The 16,599-nt window shown below is 45.9% G+C and overlaps 1 protein-coding gene across 1 annotated transcript in view; it reads left to right on the top strand.

Moving 5' to 3' along the window:
- Window positions 1-2,466: 2,466 nt before the first annotated feature.
- LOC309601848 (lysyl oxidase homolog 2) overlaps window positions 2,467-16,599 on the top strand; it is a gene marked incomplete at its 5' end in the record, with an annotated part of 41,810 nt that continues 27,677 nt past the window's right edge. Inside the window, 2 exons of the mRNA XM_082335039.1 lie at window positions 2,467-2,827; window positions 5,309-5,484. Of these exons, the coding sequence (XP_082191165.1) occupies window positions 2,467-2,827; window positions 5,309-5,484 (537 nt within the window). The remainder of the gene's footprint in view (window positions 2,828-5,308; window positions 5,485-16,599) is intronic.

Below are 16,599 nucleotides of genomic sequence, written 5' to 3'. Positions count from 1 at the left end.
CAGCAATATATAAACAGCGCTGCGTTCTTGTGCATGTGGGACAGCCATGGGAAAGGCGAAATGACTTCTTTGGAAACCCGACTGTGTAGCTTTCAGCTAAGTCAGGGCCCTGCTATCCCTCATCTTAGTTTTTGGAGAGAGATTGCTTCAGTCCGACTTAGTTTTTAATTAATATTTGCTGAGGCTTTTAAAATCCAGTTTATGCAGTAGTGCGAAACAACGGCCACGTAAAATGAAGTAGGTTAAAACAGATCTTCAAAGAAGATTAAAACAGATTTTTCTGAAGACCTTGCGGTTCTGCTGGGCTCGGCATTAGACCCCTCTCCTTCAGTATTTTTACTTATAACTAACAAGTTATTCTCTGTTATGATCTAAGGGGGTTACTTGAATTTTTTTTTATGCCGTTCGCGACAATTGCTCTGCCCATGCGTTTATCCTCTGGGCTAAAAACCATCTTGTATCCATGAGAAACATTGTAAGTGGTTTCTTTTGAAATCAGTGCTGGTAGGTATTGAAGTCAGGCATGTCTGACTAGTACTAATGTGCCTTGACTCGGGAGCCTTTTATTTGTACAGAACACATGTATCCTGCCCTGTCGCCGGCATTTGCTTTGGGAAATCCCCTTTGTTCGCTGGTGGAGGGGAGCAGCCTTGTGCAAGCAGTTGTGCTTCCTTCCCCTCTTCCCCTCTGGTGTGGGGCAGGACCTCATTCCTCTCTCTCAGCCTCACCTCCTGACCTGCAAAAAACCTGAAAAATATCTTGTTACCATAGCAGTATTTCTCTGAACACCCGCTGAAAATTTACAGATCTCCATCTCCTGAAAGCAACGTGAAAGTACGTGGCTCCTTGAAACTAAATGTTTCTTTTCCAAGAATTTTTTGCCGCGCGTTCCCCCCCCGCCCTGATTTAGTTAGACCTGTTGTAAAGTTTCCCCTTGCTTTTCCCGTTTCTTCCCCTGATGTCCAATGCTAGACTTTTAACCCACGTGCTTCCATTTTGTTTGTCTATTCCTTAGGCAAATGCCTTTCATCCCCAGGTCTCAAAGCACTTCAGTAGGAAGCTCACGACCATCAGCCCTGGTTAATACAAGGGGAAATTGAGGCACAGCCCTGGAAGTGACCTGCCCGAGGTTTGAATTGCGGAGGTTTGAATTGATGTCTCTTGAATTTCAGGCTAGTTGCCTGGGATTTCTGATACATCTCCTCAGCAAGCAGCTTGAAAAGCTAGTTAATGTATTTCGCTGCGTCTTTGTGTGCATATGTGATCTGGTCATTTTTTTTCTAGGGAGACCTAGCAAAAATACTGGAGGATTTTAGCTTCTAGACATCTGGTTTTAGAGCCAAGTCTTTCTCCTTCTCCCTCCCCTTTGTGGTTGCCAGGAAATAATAGAGCTTTAAAGGGCTGGGGAGCTTTTTCCCACTGTGCTCTGGCATTGCTTCATTTGGAAACTATTCAATCCTCAACCCCCACGTGTGCTGCTTGACCACTCCATGTGCTGGGTGCCTGAATGAAGGCTGGGCGAGTACGTGAGCGGGAAGCGGGCAGAAAAGGACCGGCATTTAAACTCTCCACAGCATCTGGATGAAATTCCTCTAATGAGTCAAAAAGTTGCTGGTTCATACCTTCAGCGACTCGCTTATGTATAAGGATGTAGCAGTTGTGTGACAAATCGGTCCCTATCCAGACTTAGCAACCAAAACTGGGAGACCATGAGCCACTACTCCATCGGACAGACAACGTTAGCCAAGACTACTTCTGCAAACTGTCTGTGTGCAGTAACATGTTGATTCTCTACAGATGAAACTGGACGTGCAGTGACAGAAAAAAGTCTTTTTATCATCGTATTGGGAAAACAGACTTCAATTTAAATACTTCACTTCTGACTGTATTGTAATACATTTCATTACCCTTCTAGTTTTCCACTGTTTAAGTGACCGTTTTGGCTTCTTTATTGAAGGAGGTATGGGAGAAAAATGGTTCCATTTTGTCCTGGTAGGATTTGAACCAAGGCTGGCTGTAGTTTGCTGCCCCCTGAACTTGCTGCCCCCTGAACTTGCTGCCCCCTGAACTTGCTACCCCCTGAACTACTGAATTTACAGAGAAACAGGAAAATCAGTTGCTAGCACTTGTGACCTCTACAATTTTGCCCTGGAAAAAATCTTTTCCAGCTAAAACTATTTAGCAAGTTGGCCTAAACTTAGAAATGGTTTTCATGTTTCTTTTTTTTTTCAGTTTGTTCTTCCACCCCACAAGAAATAACGTACTTGACTTCGGATTTCACAGGCGGCGTTGTACATAGTCTCTTCCATAGCTTTGTCCCCTGCTGAAGCAAGAGATAGAAAGTCCGTGTCGTTACCAAGCCTTACTCAAGCTTTCCTTTCTTTCAGGACAGCCGCACAGTACCTACCTGCACTGATTGGCAGCTGCTAGCAGAGGACTTGGCTCTGAGAACTGTGAGCACTGAAAATGGAAAGATTCCTGGGGTTTACCCATAACCACTGTTTCATCACGCTGTTCTTCATCTCCCTGAGCCCACTGGGCTTTGCTCAGTACGAACACTGGCCCTACCTCCCCGGTTACCCAGAGCCACCCCCACAAGTATACCAGCCCCCCCAGAGACCGGCAAATGTTCCCAAGATCCAGCTGCGGCTTGCAGGGCAGAAGAGAAAACACAACGAAGGCAGAGTGGAGGTGTTTTACAGCGGCGAGTGGGGCACGGTGTGTGACGACGACTTCTCCATCCATGCTGCCAACGTGGTCTGCAGGGAGCTGGGCTACGTGGAGGCAGTGTCTTGGCTACCGAGCTCGAAGTATGGAAAAGGAGAAGGTAAGGTAACTCCAGAGCAGTGGTGTTGTGCTAGCTGTCTCTCCAACCCCCAATAATTCTTGACCTGTCAGCCAAATTTAAGATGTAGTGATATTTCCTACAAATGTAACTGAAATAGCTTCCCGGTGAAGCCATGCCTATTTAAATCAGGGTCCCATTAGATTAAACAGTTTAAATAATAGATGTTTGCTTGTTTTGACGGAAACAAATTAAGGAATGATGAGACAAAGAGCTGAAGTACCAGATCACGGTGTGGGAACTCTGGCAGGGGATGCTTGGGAGCAGCTGGTGGTGGATAAGGGTAGGAGGCTCTTCAGCAGCCAAGGGAAGCTGCACTCACAAGTGTAACGTATAGATGGTGTGTTTCCTTATTCACGCTTCCATTGCCTTGCACTGAGTCAAACGGGGCCTCTAAACACTCCTTCCCCCTATTCCTTTTTTCTTCTGAACTGTTTAGGCTCTAAACAGGCTGCCTATGTGATGCTACACAAATCTTTCTTTGGCCCTGTTAGCCTCTCTAGAAACACCTGCGTCATAGTCTGCAACGCAGGCTAGCCTATAAAACCCCAAGAGTGTGCACACTTCGTGTCCTATATAGGACTATATTTATAATAATCCTCTTGGACACTCTCAGGCTGTTCCTGGTGGGGAAAAGCTATTCACCCTCACCCCAATCCGTACACCCTTTCTTGCTCTGTGAAATTGTACGTGATGGATGTGTGGATAATTGCGGCTTGCACCTTATTCCCAAATATGTGCTGAACAAAGACTTGGAAAGGTGAATGTTTGTGTGTTACAGCAATGAATTCTTAAAATTGCAATGCTTGAGAGAGAATAGCTCTGTAATAGTATATAACTAAACACATTTAATTGTCATCTTTTGATATGCTGTTAGTTAAATGTTGACCTGCGGAGAATTTTTTCTGCAAACATTGAAGCCTGGCACGCTGTTGATGTAACCCACGGACAGATTATTTCCACTGCAGCAGGGATAAATGTGCTGTATGTCTGTTACTTAGCACCCCTCGTTAGTGCTCACACCTATAAACTTGCCCGTAAAAGAGCAAGCAGGCCTTAATAGTGACTTGACTGAAATGCAAAACCTTGAATGTTGTCCCAGGCTGTGGATTTTGGCTCTTGGGGTAGAGTAGGAGATTTCCAAGTGAGAGACAAGCCATGACGTTTGAAAACAAACCAGGAACTGATTGCCACGTGATTTAACGGGAGCGAGTGTTCTTTGCACGCCGGATAGCGCTGGGTAAATCCTGATGCGGAAAGCCCGTGCGGGGTGGGTCGTGCCTTCCTCAAACCCTAGAGCCAGGCTTTGCAGGAGGTCTTTCTGCTCTCCTGTTTGGGGAGCACGGAGAGGGCTGGGAGACCCATCGTCTGGTGGTTAACCAACTGAACCTGTTGGGGCTGCTGGAACAAAGCTGGGACCGCCAAGGGAAATAGCTGCAGAATCTCCTAGTGGCTCTGAAGGTCAGGCAGTCCTTTCTGTCCAAAGGACGTGTTATTCTTCAGACAAGCAAAGCACCTGGGATGCTAAAATATGGGAATTGCTTGTTGGCTCTTGCTCCCTGCAGTTTAGGGGGCAAATCCCAGTGAGCAGCATGTGCCCAGCATGTTTCCAAAGAGAAAATGGGCACTTCGTAAAGGTGAATCTTAGAGATGCTGTTGGGTCTTTTGCTGTCAGCTGCTCCTGAGAAAGCATGACCTGAAGTTTGGAGGTGACACCTATTGATTTTTGTCTGTTCGTTTTAGAATTGAGTTCTGAGGACCCTGATTTGTTAAAATATAATATATACATGTGCACATGCATGCTCATGTGCATATGCATGCAGTTTTTCCTGGAGGGAAAGTGGTAATTACAGTCTGGAAACTGGATCTGGCAATTGGTTTTCAAAGAGCACCCAAGTAACGAGAGGTTCCAATCAATAGTGGTTTGTTAAAGCTTTTGTAAAAATCTGCTTTTAAAAAAGTTAGGGCATTTAATCAAAATTTGGAGGTGTCCCCTACAAAAGATTTAATGAGGATTTGATAAACGAGAAATGATGTAAAGAGAAGCCTTAAATCCAGAAGGAATGATTTGGTGAGCGTGATGAGAGAGCAGGGTCTCATCAGCCAAACCGAGGGGACCCGGTGACACTGTGCGCTCTGAAGTGGCTGTCATCAGAGGAGGTCGTTTACCGCTGTGAGCAGGACTGCAGCAGAGATCTGCTTCAGGCTGATGGTATTTTTTTTTTTTTTAAACCATGCAGATAAGTGAAAGGGAAAGCTGTGGGGCAGAGCTGTTTGCAGTTAGTAAATACTTGAGGTGGATCATTGATGTTCCCTAGCTGTTGATTCAAGCTTACTTTGGCAGTAATCTCTTCCCCTGACATAGTAAGAGCACAGCAGCCTTACTTGCTTTCCTATCAGCTATCAGTACAATCCAGATTTATCCTCTTTGTGAGTCTCAGTTCTGTTTTCTTTCCCCTTCAGGGAAAATTTGGATGGACAATGTCCACTGTAATGGCAAGGAGACCACCCTGGCAGCCTGCACTTCAAATGGCTGGGGAGTAACGGACTGCAAACACACCGAAGACGTGGGAGTGGTCTGCAGTGAAAAGAGAATCCCCGGCTTCAAGTTTGACAACTCATTGCTTAACCAAATAGAGGTAAACATACTTAAAACTACAAGCTGCTGATCAAGAGCCTTCTGCGGACAGGGATGTCTGCTACTACATATTGTAGGTTATCCCAGCTGCACGCTAAAGTTAAACTCTTGACGGTGCTTCTAGATGCTGGCTAAAGATGCAACATTTAGATTTGAATTTCAGCTGTTCAAAGCATTATGTGTATAATAAGAATTTGAAAGGTCTTTTTAATAGCATAAGAATAAGTAAGGAGAAAATATATTACTCCTGTGCCACAATCACTTTTCAGAATTGAAAACTGGTTTATTATATATCTAAGAATGAGTTTTGGAGAGACGGGATATGTGCTGTACTCATAGACCTTACACCTGGGTGACTTTGTTGGTTCATAGTACTAAATTACTGAGTTTTCTTTCCCCTGACCCCTCCTTTTTGGTCCTGGGAGCAATTTGGAGGTCTGTGGTATAAGAGTGGGGGTCAGCAGGTAGGCTTGGATTTGGAGGTGAATAGGGTTTAAAACCATGGCTTGAAATGGGTGGATTTATAAGGAAAGACATAAAGAGATTTTTGAACAGTTTGGCTAAGCGATGACGAAGTAACCACGATAATTGTATGGAAATATTTGCGGGAATGGGGGATTAGTACTGGAAGTGATGAAAGGAATTGGAGAGGACAACGTGGGCTAGTCACTGGGGGAAAGGTTCTGGATTGTGGCTGGGTTAGACTGGCAGGCTGAGGCTGGGACTTGGGAAAATGACAGCAGCAAAAAGCTTGAATCGCCTTCCGGTGGACTCGTTAGATTTCTGCAGAATAAAGAGCTGGGGAAATGCTGGGCTGGAAAGAACTTGGGCTGAGCTCTTCAAAGAGAAAGAATGTGGTTGTTTTTTGTTTTTTTTTCCCTTCAGCTTTTCAGGTTGGAAAGTATTTGTGGTGAATTGGCTAACATCTTCCTTGTTTCGGATGCTCTGGTGTTTCAGTATGCGAATTCAGTGGTTGCCCTTGGTCAAAATTTATCGAAAGAGCCTATCCAGTAACCACAGTCAAATCTTATTTTAAGCAGACGGGGAATCCAGGACGTATTGCATACCACAGTGAGGTTTCCATGGCTGAATCTTGGCTTTGTTTATGATCTGAAACAATGGATACAACCGTCTATCACCTTAAAGCAAAATTATTCTAGCAGTTACTTCATAGCCACTGATTTGGAAAGGGTCTCCTAGCATTTTCTTCTACCAGATTTTTTTCCATGGGAGGTTAATGCAATGCAGCATACTTGATAATACGCTCAGTCGAACCTTGCACCGCCCTGCTGAGGCTTTAGGAAGAACACTGTATGGGTGAGGAGGCGGCATTCAGCACTTTCATGGAAGGCTCCCATGCAAGGGCGCAGATAATAGGATATGAGAGCTGAAATTCTCTTCGTTGCCTTGACCTTGCTTCACTTGGCTAAGGGGGGAAAGGAGGCTTTCCGGAGGGATCCCAAGCTGCCTCCATCAATGGCACCGTTGTTGCTTGGGGAATGAGGCGAGATCATGGAACATCAGTGATGGCTTTGGCAGACGTGTGCTTCCCCAAAGCCACAGTGAATCCTCAAAACAGAGGCCTGGAAGAAAAGATGCTTTAGTCTAGACGGAGGTCACTTCACTCTGAGATGCTTCAGATATTAATCATAAAAGCTTTGGAGGGCTTTGCTTTTCCATTAGCTAAGCACTGGAGGTTGACTAATGAGTTGAACACATTGGGTAATTGAGGGCTAGCTTGTGCTGATGCTGTGTGGGTGCTTAACCTTCACATACGATAAGTAAAATGAATCATGAGATTGAAGCCGTTCACATAGCAGAAGCCTGACTCGCCAACAGGATCACTCAGGAGAAATAGGTGTAAGAGAAGTCATATTCCCCATGTCCTGGCAGCTCTTGGGAGCTATGTATGGATGAAGGCATCCACTGACACAACAAGCAGTTCACAGCAATTGCTAAGGGGCACTGGTGACTACAGACACTGAACTGGTGGGGGAAAAAAGTAAAATAGAAGAACAGATGTATTTTTAAGTGCTTGCACTAAGCTGAGAGCTGTCAGCCTGGGTGTCCCTGTGACTTTGTCCTGATGACAGAAAATAGCGTTGCATTTTCTGGGCAGTGGCTGCTGTCACCCCCAGCTCTCCATGTCCGTGTCTGTGTGCTTCTCCCCTCCCTGTCACTGCTTGAATTTTATGAACAACTTAGTACCCTACTGTTGCTTCTACTCCACAAAACCAGGCTGATTTGTCTTATATCCCTCTAAGATCACTGGCAGCTGAAGGGTTCTTTTTCTGCTGGTTTCATTGCAGCAGGATTAAGGCTAAAGCTGATGTGCTATAAATTTTTAAAATGCCGTTGTGGAAGTACTTTTCAGTCACAGCTAGCTGTCAAATGTTTAAACTCTTTCCCCCTCTCTCAGCTTTCCTCCTCTTCTTAATCTTTGCTTTATCTCATTAGCAGCTGCCGTGACATAGTTTAAGTCAAAGATGATGAGCAGGGTTACTCATAGGGTCATAAACTCCAAAACAGGGAGGTCAAAAGGCTTGTGTGAATGCAAGTTGAAAGTCTTTGCCCTCTCCAACATGCCTGGGAATTCTGCGTATCCATACCTCGCATTCACCAGAGGAAACGTCATCATTTTGTTAGCTGCTGCGTTCTTTAGTCTGTAGCCCAAAGCTTGCCCAAGTGATGTTTTCTCTTTGGAATGAGATCAGGGGTCGAAGGACCTGGAATTTTTCACTGAGCAGCAATGCTGTGGTCAGGTCTCTCCACCAGTCCCACTGGCTTCAGTCATTGCACTGATGGAGCTAAACCAGTACAAATTTCCTGCTGTGATTTCCAATGGAAGATACTTCAGTTTGCCCTTCAGCTGCTTTTAAAACCAGGCTTTACTCAAAATAGGCCTGGTTTAAAATGATGCACAGAGCTTATGTATCCAATTGCACCTTCCAGCGTTGCTTTCCCGCACTAGTTAGTAACAACTGTAATGATTCCCGAATGGATCTGACCGTTTGCAAACTGATGTGTTTACAGCCAGCAGATTAACAGGAGCAAGCGCTGACTTCGATGTACGCAGACGTCGGGGTGTAAGCCGCGGCGGGGTAGGAGCAGCCGTTTTGTTCTGCTTTCCTGTTGCAAGTGTTCAGGGGAAATTTCTGCTTTGTGCAGCCTGGTTAACCCCTTGCCAAACGTGTGCCATCGCGCTTAGATTTCCCCTTGCCTGTAATAGGGAGCTCTGCGTGTTCCTGCTGCCAGGAACAGACAGACCATCTTAAATTCATCATTTGGAAAGCGTCTTAAAGACCCTGTAGTGCTAATTTCTGTGGGGCTGCCAAGCGCTGCTGTGATTTAATGTGGAAAGCCTCTGACTTCATCTTGATGGGGCTCCAGCTCAGAGGGGCTGTGCAAATTGACATTTGCTCAAATCTGGCCTTGCTTCCTAAAATCCGACGGGCAGAGAGTTCACACTCTTTAAAAGCAACATGATAGCCCTTGAGCAGAGTTTATTTTTATTGGACAACATACATACCTTCGTTTCCTAGTTTGGAAATGCTGCAGATAAGTAGTATAGGATGAAATTTTCCATCGCCATAAGCCACTTGGCTTATATATATATATATATATATGCTCAGACAGATCTTTTCCCATCACAGCTCATATTTTGAGGGTTACGTCATATCTTGCTGGCCCTGAGCCTTTCCATTCCCTGCCCTGTTGGGAAGGGGCAGTGCCTGACCCTTGCTTCTGTAAGACAAGTTGCCGGTCACAGCCCTAAGTGAAATGTTTCAGTCTAGGGTGAGTGATGGAAGATCTGTGATAAGGAGATGGGAGACAGGCAGGGAGAGGTTAACTCTTCTAACAGGACCGAGGTTGGGGCAGGTCTGAAATCCATAGGTCTGTTGCTAAAGGGCAGAGAAACTCCCATCATTTTTGCTTGCTATTTTCCGCAGCCACTGCAGCTTTTAGCCTTGGGACTTGTTCAAAGGATTGTTTTTTGGAGGGTGATGAATGTGCATAGCAGGACAGCCCTTTCATGGGCTGCTGGCTGGGCTGAATTAGGCTGATACCCCTTTAGCTCTGTGGCTGCGTAAAGAAGGTTGCTCACCTTTTCAAAGCTAGGAGAGCAGTGTTTATTCAATGCTGACGTGAGCGTGATGACATTGAATGTGTTTTACACAGGGGCTTTTCTCCCTCCGCTTTAAAGTGTGCAGACTAAATACGCAGACAGCGCCTCGGGAATGGTGAGAGCAAGGGCTTGTGGTTTGGCTTTGTTATTACCTGTTTGCCTTTGGGAGCATTAGGAGGGGAAAGGCAGGTACCACTGGTACCGCGGCCTCTCTCCCCTCCTGCAGACTCTAGCTCTGTGAGAGTAAGCCGCGCACCCTGAAAGGGTTAAAAAAAAGCAGTAGCTGTGCTTGGAAGCATTGCAATCGTGTGGCTGAGCATGGCTTAACCCAGTAATTGTATGTGAACATAAAGGCTGCCCGCAGCCTGTGTGGATGGTTGGGAAGGAGTAAGTTGATGCTGAACCTGCTTGCTGTGATCCTCCACCGAGGCGTCTGCGCTTGCAGTACGATGAGGCCAAAGTTGTTGTTAAAGTAACACCATTGTTTAACTCGGAGTTTGACTTTGCTTGCATTCCTTCTTTTTTTAGCCACAGCCTGGAGTAAAAGCTCTGTTTTGCATACTGTAATTCACATTAGTGGCTTGATGTACAACTTGGGTCTAACCATGATGGCAGAGCACATTACCCACTTTATTCATAATGGTAATTCTTGTAGGCATTGCAATGTGGCAGGCACATTGTGAGTGGTGTCTTGGGAGCTCAAAGGAAAAGAGATGTTTAATCACGTCGGTTTTAAGTGCTCAAAGCATATCCGAGAACAGAGACACTGCTTGCTGACTGTCTGGTGGAGTTTGGGAGGGACAAGACAATAAGTGCTATAAATATATATGCTGAACTGCAATAATTCAAGCTTTGTAAAATATAACAAGTGGAATCTGCTGCTTTAGCCAAAGATCTCTGAGCACAGGGGCCTTGTGCTGTCTGTTTGGCCCAAGTGAGCACTGTATCTGTTCTGCAAGTGGAGCCAGCACGGGGAAGGGCCAGGTTCTAGGAGCTAAGTGAAGGAAAAGAGCTGGGAGCAGCATCTGCGCATCTTGACTGTCCTTAGCGCTCCTCCTTCCGCTAAGATGTCATGGCAAAAGGCGCAAAGAGCGGGATAAAATCCACGCAGAAGTGCAGTACGACTTTTGGTCGTTTCTTGTCTTGCCGTTCCCAAGTGTCTGAAAGTGGTGGGGTGGGTAGCATGGACCTGCTTTAAGGTTCCTTTATACGGTGCCAAAGCCTGCAGTTTAAATGTGTGCACAGTCTCGGATGTTTTCCTAAGTCTTTGCAGGATGCCAGAAGCTCTGAAATCAAAATGATTTAATGTGTGTTCACAAAACCATGAGCAGGGAATGCGGGCCCTGCTTTTTCAAAGAGTACATGTGGCCGCTTCGTGTTGTCCAAACACAGCACAGGCCCACCTGCGACTGCCTTGCTGGGTAGACCAGCAATTTTAAGACCACAGTAACTAACTCCTCCCCTTAATATATTTCTTAAGTAAATGCACGATAGGTTTTTTTTTTTTTTAACCTATCCCCCAAAACATCCTTAACAAAATATTTGTTGTCCACCTTCTTCCTCTGGGTTCACACACAGAGGCTTCAAATAGGACATACTCTAAATATATCAAATTGCTGCAGCAATTACAAGTTCACAAATAGATCTGGTACCTGAGACTAGACCGTAGCTTTGGCCAGACGGTGGGCAGACAAGGTCTAGCTAAACATACCAGGCTGTGCTGCTATTTCTGTCCTTCTTTTCCCTTCTGGGTGTACGTGAAGTATAAAAATCTCACTTCAAAGCCCAGTGGCTCAAAGGCTCTGGTTATGCCAGGTTAAAAGTGGGTTGAACTATATTGTCCAGGTGTCTTAACCAGTGGGAAAGGGCATTGCTAAGTCCTGCTCAGGAGCTTTCAGTTAAATTGGGCTCTGTGGATGAGGCCATATAAAATGCTCCTGTACGCTGAGCTGCTGCTTACTGGAAGGTGCAAGGAGGGGAGCAGGACAGGGAGGTTGTGGCTTGGCACACAGAGAAATCTTCCTTTTATCTAGCTTCTTGCCATGCAGTGGAGACTCTCTCCATACTATGGGGAGCTGCAACTTAGGTCACCGTCATCTGAGAGTTCAGCTCTGTGTCTTGACTGTTAGGTTCTCAAGAATGTTTGACAATAAAAGGTTTATTTCCCTGTTTGTTATGGCAACAGTGTTTTAACTTCTTTCCCCTTGGTGTAAATGTTTACTTCTCTAAACATAAGCCCATGTGTAACAGAAATGCTGATGCTTTGTGTCTAGAAGGGGTCTCAGCATCTCTTCTGGAGCTAACTCCAGACAAATATTAATTAAGCTGCTGTTGCGGTAAACCCCTGTGTTTCTTTCGTGCTATAATTTTAAAGCGCGTGTGTGTTTCTAACTGCTTGCCTCAATGGTTTCTTTCTGACGGTGCGTGGCACGTCAGGGTGCTGGGTTTGCTGGGCAGAGAGCTGGTGCTTGCCATCCAGTGGGAGGTATGAGCTATGGAGCCGGTGGGGCTGAGAAAGCACCGAAGCAGTTCCTTGGGGATGAGAGTGAACCCGTTTGTCTCCTTGCACCGACTGTATCCAGGGCCTGAGGAGCTGACGGCCCTCGTGCTGGATGCAGTACCATTTTTCCCTTACACAAGGCAATATTTAACTAAGCCTGAGAACAGAGTAGGATCTTGTTCTGTTCTGCAGTGCGGAGGTCAAGTCATAAATCTGGCTAGCTTGCAGTGTCTGATCCAGATTGTCTTTAAAATAGCTCGGTAGAAAGGAAACGGAGAAGGTAAAAGCTTTACTCATCATGAAACCCTCGGGCCATGATGCACACAGAACAGAGCAGCATCCTAAGCCTCCCACCCATGCCAAAGTATCTCCAGGGTTCAGTGCTCCTGCCTTTTCTTGCTCGCTTCTGTCACCAGCGTTTCTTTTCTCTGGTGCTTTTCATTAGCCTGCTTTGCATTGGCAATCATGAGGCTGCCGCTGAAGCGTTTCATGGCTTAGCAAAGGCCTCGGCTTTTGTCGTTTATAATCTGCACTGTATTTGCTCCTGGACCCTAATCCTGAATTGCACGCTCATCGCTTACCCTTTTGTACTGCACGAACCCAGAACAAAAAGTGCTTGCAGTCCAATAGAGCATAATGCTCCCAGGGGGCTGCTGTCCCGCAGCGGCAACCCGTCTTTGTCTTGCAGCATCTATTTCACCATATTTATCTAACAGCTGGGACCTCGTTAGTGACTCACGCACAGCTCCAGATGTTTCAATCGAAAAAGATTCCACCCATTCCTATGTATGTGAAGAGACGGCTTTTTAAAAAGTCATCGTCAGGGGAAAAGACTTGGTAGCTGAGACTTCAGTGGAAGTAAGCGAAGGGTTTAAATGCAGGAGAGAAGATGCCTCTGGGGTGAACAAAGTTTACGTGGAAAGATTTCGTGTTATGTTCTTAATTGGAAAAAATATCAATTCATTTCTTGTCCAAATTGCAGCTTGAATGTCTTGGTGTTTGGGAAGTCAAGAAATCCTGGAGCTCCACTGTAGATGAAAAATGATGATATGAATGGGTTTCTGGATCTGAGAGGCAGTGGGATAGGTCAGGCATAAGGAAGGAAAGAGCAGTTTGAGGGGATTGTGGGGAATCTTAAAGCAGAAGAGCAATGAGTATGGACTAGCTAGAGACAGAGATAGCACCCAGGCTCCTTGCATTTGTTAAATCAAGGATTTGTGGTAAGAAGTGCACCTTTGCCTAAGCTGTCTGCTTGTACAATCACCTCGTGAGCAGGTGCCAGAGCCGGTACTGAATACCTCCACTCTTGCTCTGCAATCCTTAGCGTCACTCATGGTGATGTTTTAAAAAAAAGGTAAAATACACAGGAACAAAATTTCATTCCGGTTCCCTTTCTGCCTGCGTTTGAATAGTTTCTCTGGCTGTAGGGGAGACATGTACAGCCGTGGCTGTTCAGACCCGCCTACCCCATGCAGTTCTCTAGCTGGTTTCTTAGTGCTCTGAGCGTGGGGATGTGTGTTTAAAGTGAGTGTTAGGATGCTCTTCTGAAAAGCCCCTCTGAAATCCCAGCTGCTGTGGCTTGCTTTCAGCCAGGAGCCGGTGATTCAGAACCAGGGTAGCGTCTGCAGCCTGCGAAGCAGCGGTCGGGTTTCTAGGAACAGGATCTCCTCTCTGTATTGATTACTGTGCACCCTCAGGGCTGTTGCAAGAAGAAAGGGTATCGCTGAGCTCGGGCAGTGGAGAAGGACACAAGCATGCTGGCCTGGGCATAATTGTTCTGCCAACGCAAAACAGATGGCAAAAGGTAAAAGAAAATGTTATGAAAGTTGTGTCGGTTTTTGCAATCGGATCCGAAGCCATGGGGAAGCATTTGGTTCAGAGACTGGAAACAAAAGCAGCTGAGAGGCTCATGTGAAAACTTTCCGAGCCAGGAATCCTTTTGTGAAAGCTCAAAAACAAACCCTTTTCTTTTTGCTGTCTCCGGGCAGGCCCCGGCTTTCTGAAGCTGAGATTCATTGGTTTCGTAACAGAGCGCAGCACGTTGGCTTGCGGCGGGCTTTTGTGTCCGGGACCGAAGAGGAGCAGCAGTGCGGGTCTTGGACATGGCTCTGGGCGAGGAAAGGAGCAGGGTGGAGGGAATATGGCCCAACCTAGAATAATTTGATGCTTTTCCCACCTCCCCACCCCCCGCCCCGTTTTTATACTAATTTGTATTGTAGTAATGTTGGAAGTCCCAACCAAAACCCCATCTTTGCTTTGGGCAAATACAGATGTGAAGCCCTTGCTGCAGAGGCTTTGCGATTCAGAGCAGGTGAGATGAGCTTAGCGTTGCCTTCCCTTTCCAGAAGGGGTGATGAAGTGTGAGCAAGAGGCCAGAGGTAACAGCAAGGAGGTGGGGAAGTGAGTTTGCGTGGCTGAGATCACACAGATCTGTGGCAGAACTGAGCAGGATCTCTTCAGCCTCAGACCACAGAGTTATTTTTAGCTTTGGTCTGATTTTTATATTGCTATACACCGTCAAGTGGCTCCAGTGAAAAGCAGGTTGATGCGGAAGCCAGAGCATTGAATCTAGGAATAGATGTACTACACTTCTTCCCCCTGCCCTCCATACCCAGCTTTATCTTGCTTTCTGTTTCTTCACACCTTTCAAGGCTAAGGAGGCTTAACTCAAGCAGGAGAGAAACGCCTTAGGATTTCTTATTGCTTGTGTGCTTACTCCCTTAATGGAGTTTCGTCCGTGCCAGAATAGGTGTCTTTGATGGTGCAGCTTGATGAATGAGGCCAGTAGCGATGGAGCAGACCCGCAAACTCCATGCCACGGGGTCAGCAACGCAAGACACGCTGTCCTCTGAATTAGCAGTCCTGGAGAGCAGAAGGCAAATCAAGAGCTGATTCAACCTCAAGTATGTGGGTGGCATTGTTTCCGAAGCAAAGGAGAGGCTGGAGATCCAGGTCTGCGTTATGCTAGTAGCTGAATTCTAAGACTTGGAGTTTAGGGGGAGGAAAAAAAAAAAGGAAAAGGGCTGGCAGATACATCTCCACAGCTGTTGGCCTAAATAGGTGGAAATTGCGCAAGGCTAACTGAGAAGGGGAGGACTGTCATGCGTGAGCCATGAGAGTTAACTCTTTCTGGGCTTGGGCTCTGCTCTTGCTTTGTGGGTAGAAATCCTCAGCAGCATTTTGCCCTTGTATTGAGGACGCTGAGCTGTGGGTTTGTGCATGGTTTTCTACCTCCCTGCTTTGTGTTCCTCAGCCTTAGACTGAGCAAGCTGTGTCCCACTGCCTTTGGGCCTCTCTTTTCCTTCCCATAATGTGGGGTGCAGCCAACCCAGTTTTATTTCCTAGAGGTAGCATTGCTCTTTGGTGAGCAGCTGCTTGGCTCCTGAAATATTGTTGAAGGCTCTATGGTTGATACCTGAGGTGGGAACTTGGCAGATGTGCATTCAGCTTCCGAGTTGGTCGCAGATACCTCCTGCTTTGTGATCCTCAGATATCCTTCAGAGGATTTACCAGGTCTACCTTGTAGCTTCAGCGTGGGGCTATAATGTGAGAATAAGTAAAGCTTTCAGGGATGAGGTTTCCTTGTTGATGTGACAGCTTGTTGTAGGTGGTTGTCTCCACGTGTACATAAACTATGGAGAGGGTGATTTTAAAAAAGTCTGCTCTAGCTATTAAGTATTGTTTGCTTCTGATTTTTATGTGGAGTCTGTTTTTGCCATTAGCCCAGCTGCTCTACACGTTGATGTTGGAAGATAAAGTATAAGTCTGCTTGTATTTGCATTATTGAATACTCCCAGTGTAACAAAAACTCTGTAATGAAAGGAAACCATTCAAATCTGTAAAGAGTTATCCTTGAGAAACCTGCAGTACGCTTATTTTGATCCTTTGTTCTTTAATCTTCCAATATAGAGCTGAGGTCTACAGCACGTTGAGTTCTTCTCAGACGTTTTGCTGTTTGTTCAGACTCAGTGCAAACCCTTGAGTTGCTATATCAATAATTCTCTGCTCTAAACCTACTCTCCGTGAGCGGAAAGGGGAATGGATGTGGATTGGTTTTGCTCTCAGACAGATCATGAAAATGTCATTGCGTGCCGGTCTGCTATAGCTATCTGAAGATTGAAATACCCTCGAGGGAATGAAATGATGGCTTATTTCTTGCTAGTTTGCTCACTTTTTTTTTCTTCCTTGGCAAATACAGGCAAAAAAAACATGACAAAGGAGTTGGATTCACTAAAACAGAGTCCCAAGTCAGAGCAGGATTTCTTTTTGTGTGTACATCAGCATCTCTGGGGGAAGACAGATGTGTCGTGGGACCTCCGTACTGGAGCCTGCAGTGCCTGAGGTATCATGCTGGCTCTGACAGTGGGTTTTTTTCAAGTCCAAGAGCAAGCCATTCAAGTTTGCACCTTATTTTTCACTTCTGTGAAATGACCAGCAAGGACAACCCAGTCCAATCCGTTAGTGGAAAAGACATGCCCAAACACAGAGCC

This window comes from Platalea leucorodia, assembly GCF_965183815.1.
Source record: "Platalea leucorodia genome assembly, chromosome: W".
In the NCBI taxonomy this organism is placed as follows: Eukaryota; Metazoa; Chordata; class Aves; order Pelecaniformes; family Threskiornithidae; genus Platalea; species Platalea leucorodia.
The sequence above is the reverse complement of the archived record's forward strand: the minus strand, read 5'-3'. Positions and strand labels throughout refer to the sequence as shown.